This window comes from Nicotiana tabacum, chromosome 13 (assembly GCF_000715075.1).
Source record: "Nicotiana tabacum cultivar K326 chromosome 13, ASM71507v2, whole genome shotgun sequence".
Lineage (NCBI taxonomy): Eukaryota > Viridiplantae > Streptophyta > Magnoliopsida > Solanales > Solanaceae > Nicotiana > Nicotiana tabacum.
Window position 1 is genome coordinate 88,514,716 of NC_134092.1, and position 10,535 is coordinate 88,525,250.

At 35.1% G+C, this 10,535-nt stretch overlaps 1 protein-coding gene across 1 annotated transcript; it reads right to left on the bottom strand.

The window, feature by feature from the left end:
• Positions 1-1,381: 1,381 nt before the first annotated feature.
• LOC107774847 (BTB/POZ domain-containing protein At5g03250-like) lies at positions 1,382-6,951 on the bottom strand. The gene is made up of 4 exons (XM_016594500.2): positions 6,359-6,951; positions 4,194-4,263; positions 2,242-3,483; positions 1,382-2,091 (listed from the first exon to the last, which is right to left on the bottom strand). The coding sequence occupies exons 1-4, from the start codon at positions 6,415-6,417 to the stop codon at positions 1,573-1,575; spliced, it is 1,890 nt and encodes a 629-aa protein (XP_016449986.2). The 5' UTR covers positions 6,418-6,951; the 3' UTR covers positions 1,382-1,572.
• Between the last annotated feature and the right edge of the window lie 3,584 nt (positions 6,952-10,535).

The window sequence follows — 10,535 nt, forward strand, 5'->3', positions numbered from 1 at the left end:
TCAAAACCTCATCGGACCCGAACCAATTACCCTGGCAAGCCATATAACAACTGTAAAGTATAAATTGAGCAGTAAATGAGGGAACATGGCTGTAATACTCGAAATGACCGACTGGGTCATTATATTATATTTTCCTTTTTAGTTTGTTGTTAAATAAATGATACATTTATATTTATAAAAATATTTAATCTTAGCATCCCAATTTCCTTAATGAAATGATTTGCTGGGACCAACTAGATACAAAAGTTAATTCTTTTATAGAAAAAAAATAAAAAGATAGTAAAAATCTTGTCAACACCGTATAAAAGGATAATTTTGATACTTTATATATATTTGATTTACATAAGAAAAGTCTTTTTAAATTTTTAAACTTCTCAGTATTAAGTTAAATATATTTAAGTCAAACACGTTTACATAAAACCGAATATGAAATAAAATATATTTTTTTGGTTTTGACTACTTGAATATATTTTCTAAGTAAAGTATATTCCTGTAAAAGAGCAAAAATGACTTATTCATTTGCAGGAGAACAATATTTTCTTTAATTACTATCTTAACTCTTAACTTATATCATTGCTGTAACTAACACTTGCACATTGTTATCAATCTTTAATACTCAAATATTTCATCAAAATATTTTTTGATTTGCTAATATTATTACTTATTAATTTTTAATAAGATATTTTTCTAAAAAGTATTTTTCACTCAACATTCAATGTAGAAAAGTATTTTTTAGAAAAATACATTTCAGAAAATGACTTATATTTTTCAATAAAACGTTTCTTGAATGGACTTCCGTGTATCAAACACATTTATATATTCACTTTAGTTTCTACTATGGCTTAACTTCATTTCGCCCTTTACCACAACTACTCATGTATGTTCTCTCCTTCTATGGGGCTTGCTCCTTAGGGATAAAATTTTTATTTGTAATTTGGTGGATATTAACTTCCTTTTGGTGGCAACCTTATGCCATATATAACATATTATTTTTACTTTTGCTTTATTTGTTTTACAATTTGCTGTAAAAGTTAAAATGTAAAAATGAACACGTAAAATATGTGAGTAACCTATAATGGAAGATGATCCTTTGTCAAAATAATAAATGGGGAGGCTTTATTTCAATTACCTAAATGTTATATCGTTCACTCAATATTAAATTAAATTTAACGATTTATAGGTAAAATAAAAAGTCTAATTCAGAACTTGATTGAAATTTATCGTTCTTGATGAAACTTCCTAATATCAACAAGATTCTTAAATGTTTTCTCAATAAACTTGCATTTAAAAAAATGAACGTTACGCGAGAAAAATGAGACAAACATGACCTACTGAAAAAGTCATAATTTTTTATTATACTCAATAAGTCATCTTAAAACTAGAATGATAAGTTTATTAAGAATCTGACACCAAATCAGTGCTTAGTTTACTACATTAGCAATGAAAGTTTCTCTTGCTAAGAGCCTAAGAACCTAAGAGCAAAGCAGCTCAGCATTTTTCAAATCCAAAAAGCTGTCAAGAATGAACTAAACTACCATAGTTACCTTGTTCTAAAGCTCAAAATTGAAGCATCTAGTCATCCTTATTATAAGCACTATGTTCTTCTTTCAAATTCATAACTGCTTTTCTTGAGTGCTGCAGCACTTTTCCACTGGAAAATATCTTAGATGATGACTTAGGACCACAGGACTTGACCTTGAGCCTCAAACCAAGCAGTTTGAAGATGTTATTCCAACTTCCTTTAGCTTTCACAAGCTTGTCAACGTCTTCTTTCATGTTCAAGCACTCTTTCTCAAGTGAACGAACTCGATCTCTCATGTCATCAAAAGTCACAAGTTGGTCGGCCCTGGTGCCTTCATGGACTAAATTACCACTCAGGCTTTGTGAATTGTCAAGGTTGTCTGAAACAAAGAGCCAGCCAGCCACAGAAGTCCGCAGCCGGAGTTGCTCAAAGAACAGAACTTGGACAATAACTCGTAGAGGTAGTCTTTCGTTCTGTGCTGCGTGGGTGCTTGCTTCTAAGGACAGCTTCTGGCAGTTCATGACCCTGCAAAGTTGTTCCCTCTCCGACCCCGTCAGCCAGGAATGTGCCTGAAATTACTTAAACAGCACAACATCTTAACAAAGACTACAACTTGGTGATAACTTTAGGCTGGCTCTACATTCATTGGTTTGGAAATGATAAATGGTAATCCTTAAAGCAATTAATCTTTAAGGAGTATATTTCCATAATCCAATTACCTTGAGGTATATGTCAATTGCACGGTAGATACCATCATCCAATGGTCTGGCATACCCTGGGATTGCTGAAGCTAGCGCGTTAAATTTAGTTAACTTCAAGTTAGTATCAGGCGCCACTTCTGCAAGGTAGCCGTCTACAAGATTAGCTACAATTGTCAGCGGGGTCAGTGAGTGATCAGAGCCTCCAACTAGCTGCCCTTCATCTGTCAGTTCATTTGAGGTCGGCTCAATTTCATCCTGATCAGCCATCATGAAGTGATCAACAATTCGCTGAATGCAGTCTATATCATATAGGGTCTCCACCGAGTGGCCCATATTTGGTATGAGAATATCTTCTAAAGCTGCTTCATCTAACTGAGCCCCAGCCCTTCTCTCCAGATTCTCTCGACATGATTTACTAGCCTCTAGGATCATCGATGTCTTAAGAAGCCTAAGTAGAAACTTGGTAGGTATGATGCCCTTTTGCTCGGGTAGTAACCCCACAATCTCTTCAAGAAGGGTCCTTTGATCTGCATCCGATGCAGTAGGAAGGGTTGATCCTGGAACTGCACCATTGCGTTTCTGGAAATTCGATTGCCTACCGTTAAGAGGAAGGTGTTTCTTAGCATAAAAAATTAGGGAACCAGCAATTATCTCCGGTGTCATGCCCCTAGCACTAACAGCATGTATTAGCTTTCTATAAATATGTTGTTTAAGGAAGGACACATCTTCATACCACCAGTCCTCGTTCAGCGGACATTGTTTAGAAGCTGCACTACTTGCATGTATTCCATTCCAAGCAAAAGCATCATCTTGGCTCTGAGTGGAGCTATGACCAGCCACAGGCCAACTTAGTAAAGTTGGGTCAGCACATGCTTTTGTTGACAGGGAATCTATGCACCTTGAGACAATGTGAAGCTCTTCCGCCCATGGAAGAACATCTTCGCATGTCTCTAGGGCTTTAAAAGAGTCCGTCCAAAAACCAAAAACTTCAATGAGAAAACTCTCTGTCTGTGCAATGAGGTTTACTTCTCCATAATCTTCATTCATCTGAAGATATTCAGCTGCACATCTAAGGCTGACAACATTGCGTGCTGTGAGTTCCATCTTCACACCATAACAGAACTTGGCCACTTTCAGGAATGCTTTTGCTCCACCAGGTATCCCGTGAAGCTGCAAAACACAAACTTTCTCATTCTTCTCCTGTTCAGATGAATCTTGTATAAGCTTCTCTAGGAGCCTGCTTCTAGACAACAAGGGAAACTGCAATGAAATTCATCTTGTCAGAACTACAGGATAATACAATCAAATGAGAAAAAGGCGAGATTAGGATGATATCTGATTTAACATCTATAGGTTATGGTTTCATCACAGGGTTAAATAAAATGCAGGAACATGGTGTAGTAATTGCACAAGCATATAGATATAAGATGCTCTCTAGCACTTGATGCATATTACTTTTATTAAACTGCAAAAAATTACAGAGAAAACGAATAAAGAGGGGCTCTCAGCTACTACCATTTGAGGCATACTTATGAAAATGCCAAAGGAAGGAAACTCAGCTCAATGTCAATTCTACTTAAGCAAGCAGATTCATGTTTGAGACTAATGTGTTTCAGACAACATCTTCACCTAGAAAGAAAGTTAGATGGGGAAAGGACCTTTGTGTCAGTTGTTGCAGATTTTGAGTTTGTTATCAAACTGCAGCGCTTAAGAATACGTACAGTGAGAAAGCACCGACAACAGGTAATGCCACACTTATAATTTTCTGAAAATTCTTCACTTTTGAGCATGGTATGGTACAATTGAAAAATCACATGCATATCATTCTTTATTTCAAGCAGGAAATTCACTTTGCTTCTATATCCCATGATAAAAGAAAACAGAAAGTGTGGAACAATTACAAGTTAAAGATGATTTTCATCCAATTTCACAAAGTGAATGGCTGGCTAGTGTAATCTATTGAGGTGTACCTTATGTAGATGAAAGGACGTGTCTCCAACTTGAACAACAACATCACTCGGTAAGCCTGTGGAGCAGATCCTGCATTATGACATTCGAACACAAAACAAATTAAGAGAAAAAGATCAGAGAAGCATGATTCCATGAGACATTTGGACAATAGAAATGTTTTACGACCATGAATATCTTTTTTCTTCTCTTTCTTTCTTCTTCATTATTCTTGGATAGGTTAAAACCACCAGTATCAATATCTAATGTGAGAAGTCTTACAGGTTTTATTAGAAAAAGAAAATTTTGCACTTTTAGGAACATAAATCGTTAAAAATGTTATAATCAGGAGGGAAATTTTCTGCATCAGAAGTGGTATACGGTTTGGTCCAAGTCCTGTTTATCCCCACTCCTAAAAACCAAAACACGAGTAAATCACAATGCACCTGGTCGGACTTGAAGATATTTGTAAGTTCCTGTCTGGTTTGACTTAAACATATACATGTCTAGTCTGACTGACAGCAAAAATGCTAAAGAGTAGTGTCTTATCAATTATGCAAAGGATCTTAAGCATAAGTTAGAGTTAACCCTGGCGAAGGATCTTAACCATAAATTAGAGGGAACTCTTCCCTCTCTTGTCCCTAGAATACCTTCCCATGCCTACCCCTGTTGACTAGATATTAGTCCTGGAGAACTCATTTTACAAACTTTCTTTGCGACAAATAGCTTCAGAAATAAGTACTAGCTAGTATAACTTAATAGAGCTGATAATTTATGTTGCCTGGAGTTGGAGTTCGAATTCATTCTGTTGATCTAATGTTGAAGGAAGAATTTCGGTAGACAGTATCCATTATGTGAAAGAAAGAAACCTAAAGATTGCATGCTTTGTTCAGAAAGAATTAATACACTTGAGGAAGTATATATATCCTTCCTGATAATTATCAAGAGAGGCCTCAACTGCATTAAAGCATTACCATTTTTAAAAAAAGCAGGATGAACCAATGGGAAGCTTACAAGTTCACTGCCATCTTAGCACCTCCGCAAATATAACTAAGCTTACAAGTTCATTGAAATATCACTTGACAACCAGATTAGCAAGAAAGAATACGCAATGATCTATATACATGACATGAGTTCAAAACAATCGATTTTTGAATCCTCACAGTGGCTTGAACGAGGTACATTAAAAAGCAAAATGTACAACAAGGGATTACTATTAGATGCAAATCCGTAGTTAATTATGTAAGCTTTCCTCGGTCCTTGGTTTGGAAGTATATAACAGATTTAGAATTCAGATGAGTGCAGAAACAGAACTTATAAGCGAGTGATTTATCAGAACAAGGAAATGAGGCACGTACCCAGTGGCGGAGCCACATGCACCAAAGCGGTGTCAACCGACACCCCGTCGCCGGAAAATTATACTGTATAGCTTGGTAATGTTTTTTAAAATATGTATATATACTATATAATGACACCCCTTGACTTCTTTGTGGGTTTGTTTCTTTATATTTTGACTCTGCACATACCTAAAATCCAACTTACTCTATTGTTGTTCTCCATTACATTAAAAATGACTTACCAGAGACCACCAACTTTTCTCAAGTACTTCTCGTCAAATGAGAAAATAGAAAATGCCTTATCTTTTTAATTACATACTACTTTTTTTTATCATCCTTTGCAGATCCTGCAAATACAATCTGAGGCTCAGTTTCTGCATTTAACCCACTCTGCCAACCCCACAAATTTTTTTTCTTCTCCTTTATTATTTTTTTTTCTGAAAAAGAGTGAAAAAGAAAGATACTCCAACTAGATTTATATTTCCATTCCACGTTTGAACTAATTTCTGATTCATTTTGAGAGAAACAACAATTTCTGAAAAAAGCAGTGAATGTAACAGAACTTGGTCTAATAAATCACAACGAACAATCGCCAACAGAATACGTAAAAATTCTATCAAATTGATGAAATAAAAACTCAAATATCGGAGTAAGCCAAATGCAAATTAGAACAATGAGACACTCCATGCAATATTAATTAGTATCATTCTCACTCTCTTTTTCTCTATTATTACGTGGATGAAACTACTTAAATTCCCTCTTAATGACATTAAAACAACATAAACAAGACAACAACAATCAAAAAGCTTATCTTTTACCAAAAAATATTTAACTGAAAAAGTAAAACGAACCATGATTGGCCATCAAGATGAAAAACTTCAGACTTGAATCCTAACTTCTTGCATGCCATTTAGCTTCACTCTTACCAAAAAGGATAGTTAAGAATGATCAAAAGATGATGATAACAAATAGTGGTAAAAGAATACAGATGGTTGTTTCCTTTTTCACAGAGAGAGAAAGAGAGAGAGAGAAAAGGGATACGGTCCCGAGTCAAAAGGGAGAAAATCCAGAAGAGGAGGAAAAATGAGCTACTGCTGTTACAAGAAAAGGGTCAGTTTAGATTGTATCAAGGATATTGTTTGCCCAAATCAGAAATAATGATTGTTAATAAACAACTCTTCAATATATTCATTATTACTAGTATTATACAACTAATAATGGGGATTGAATGTTCTTTCCCAAATGATAATTAATGGGGAAAATAGTAACTATAGTAGTGGGGAACGAACAAAAATTGTTTCTTGAAATTCTGCATATTATGTCTATCGGTTACTGGTTTGTGGGGGACCAACGGATCTTCGGTATGGACTTACTAATTGGTGTTTTCTATCTGGACAGGACTGGCTTGTACTTTCCTAAAACCCCAATACCTATGCCAAACCCACCCCCCTGATGTAAAGCCACCTTGGGAAATGTTTTCTTTCTCCTACTTTATTTTAGAGATCTTCATATAAATAATCCAATTTACTGTTTATTTTTTTAATTGATATATATATATATATATATATATATTATAAATATATTATGGAGAGAATTTCACATAAGTACATCACACCCACCTACATTGCAACGTGATGGCCGAGTCATAACTTTGCAAATCTATAGCCTAAAGATAATAGGTCCATGTACGAAAAAAATTTGATTCTCCATATCTTCTACCACGAATTTTGTGTGATTTTTTATCTTTACACACAAGCAGCTTAAATCGATCATATGCATTCCTATTGCAACTACCAAAATGCAAATCAGGCACAATGCAACTCGAAAAAAAAACCTAGATTTTCTTTTTTCTCAAGTTCCAAAGAGCAGAAAGTAAAAACAAAAATTAATAAAATTTATTGCTGCAGTTCATGATTTGGCAGAGAAAGCAACAAAGAAATCAACTTTAGACATGAATTGTTTGAAAAAAGTAAGAAAAATCATAAAAATTTCAATTTCAATTACTTGCATATGTGTAGTACACGTACAATGATATATAACTTTATATAAACTTGTATATGAAATATACAATAATGTATATCAGTATTTCACCAGCATAGAAAAATAATAAAATCAATATTAATAGGAAACATATAGGATACAAACTCAAAGCAACAAAGGAAAATCATAACAAATTGTACCCAAACAAAAGCAAAAGCAAAAGCAAAAGCAAAACACATCAAAAAAAAAAAATCATAAATATGCAACAAAACTAAAATCGCTGCAGAGGAACTTACTTTAAAAGAAGGATCATTGCACCAAAGTCGAAAAAAAAATCACGAACAAAAAGATCAACATTATTTACACACTCAGAATATAATATTATACACTTAATATAACTTTATATAATATTGTATTATATTATGTAATGATGCATGATGTTGTATACAAAACTTAGATTTCATTTTTAATTTTCTTTTTCAACTGGTATGATTTTCAAAACCAGCATTGATCAAACCCAATCAACCTAACACTCTAGATTCTAAGTTATAAGCTTTTTCAATAATTTTTAACTTCACCTAGTCATTTTAAAGTTAGATTTCAGATTTGAGTTGAACTTTGAGTTCTGAAGCCCCTTCAATGGAGTTTTGAATTTCACTGCAGCAAAACTTCAACTTCAGATTTGAGCACCCGTTAATCGAGATTTTTGTTTTGCTCAGATTCGATACCTAAATGAAACACAAGCTAACAAAGTGATCGAAAACCAATGACAGGGGAATTTGGGATGAAAAGTCGTCGACAATAAAGGAGAAAGAAGAAAGAAGAAGGAAGAAAAGAAGAAGAAAATTTGTCGTGTTAAACTTGAAAAAACCTTTTGTAGAGAACGTTATACTATTTCAAAGATTTAGCAAGGAAGTTTGAGAATTATTTATTCGTTCAAGGCCTGCTATTTGATTGGGCATGTCGCATCATATATAGGTTAGAAAAGGGTCTTTAATATTGGGCTAAGGGATGAAAAAAAGAAAACTATTTAATTTTGCTTATTAGGGCGAAATACTATCAATATTAGCCAATTCATAAATATTATTATTTACCCGTAAAATGGTACAATTGAATTTATAAGTGGTTTATAGACAAGCGAATCGATTTGATCCCAAAATAATAAATAACTTAAATAAAATGCAAAACTTAGCGTTGAAATCGAGATAAGACAATGAATAGCTTGATTCCGGGAGCAGAGCTTCCGAAGACAGTAATAGCAATATTAATAAGCAAGAAATAAAATGTTATTGAGCTTTTGAATAGTATATATATCATAAGTTTGTTAGGAAATTCGTCCATTTACAATGGCTATTGAACTCACTATTTATAGTTGCACCTAGGTCCTAGGATCAAGCCTCTATTTAATGACAATTATGAGGCCATTGAAGAATGTGTAATAACAGGCCATGAATGCCATATTCTCTATAACGGACTATATATTTAATATTACAAAACATTCTTCATTAAATGCTATCGATTGACAGGCATTCATTTGTCTTCATGGGCAACATTCTTTTCGGGGGCATCCCGGTGCCAACCGAGGCTGCTGCCCCGGGTCTTGATTCTCACATGTCTCACTTTTTATCTGTCTCCGGTTCTACGTGTCGCTCTATTATACGAGTATTTAATATCAATAGATTAACCCTATACAGATAGTCCCCCTACTTTCCGGTGGCACATCCTTGTGCCATCGAAAAGTTAGTGAAGATACCTTTCTTGGCGGAAAATTCTCTGATCCCCTTTGAAAAGTTTCTGACGCTCGATTAGACATACGTCTCTCCGCATTTAATATCCCGAACACGCATCATCCCATAATTCAACAATACTTTCGCTGGTTCTCGAGGTAATCATGGCCACGATTTTAGCCGCCTATTTCTTTACTTATACACTTCAATCTTATTCTTTTACACTTCATAATTTTTCGAACTCTCTCAACTTTTCTTACTCAACTCTAATGACCCAATCGGTCATTTTAACTTTTAGAACCCCTTTCCCTAAAATAAAACTTCACGTATATGCTTCTAATAATTTATGACTTGCGTGGATGGTTGGTTCAGGATTTGGAAGTGTTTGGGTTGAAACCGGAACACTTGGTTCCTTAAGTTGGCCTTAAAGTACTAAGTTTGACTTCGGTCAACATTTTGAGAAAACGACCCCGAAATAAATTTTTGACGATTCCAACAGCTCCATATGGTGATTTTGGACTTAGAAGCGTGTTCGAAATTTTATTTGAAAGTCCGTAGTTAAATCAGGCTTGAAATGGCTAAAATAGGAATTTAAGTTTGGAAGTTTGACCGGGGAGTTGACTTTTTGATATCGGAGTCAGAATTCAGCTCTGAAAATTTTTATAACTCTGTTATGTCATTTATGACTTGTTTGCAAAATTTGAGGTCAATCGGTCTTGATTTGATAGGTTTTTGCTACCGAATGAAGAACTTAGAAATTTTAAGTTTCATTAAGCTTGAATTGGAGAATGATTCGTGGTTTTAGCGTTGTTTGATGTGATTTGAGGTTTCGACTAAGTTCGTATGATGTTTTAGGACTTGTTGGTATAATTGGTTGAGGTCCCGAGAGGCTCGGGTGAGTTTCGGACGACTAACAGATCACTTTTGGCCTTTGGAACACTAGTGATAACTGGTGGTATTTTCTTTTGGTATCCTTATACGCGATCGCGTAAGTTGATATGCGATCGGGTAGAGTAAGTTAGGCAGAGGTAAATTTGTTCTATGCGATCACGTGAATGGGGTTGCGATCGCGTAGGATTAATTTGGGCAGCTGAAAATTAGTTCACTGCGATCGCGTGGACACGTCCGCGATCGCGTAGGATTGGCCAGTGTGTGTATCGCGATCGCGTGTCATTGTTTGCAACCCCGTAGGGAAAATTTGAGAGAAAGTTGGGCCACGCGTTGTGCTACGCGATCGCATGAAGAGGGATGTGATCGCGTAGAGTCGGAACTTGGTGCATCGCGATCGCGTGGGACTTGATGTGATCCCGTAAGGTTATTG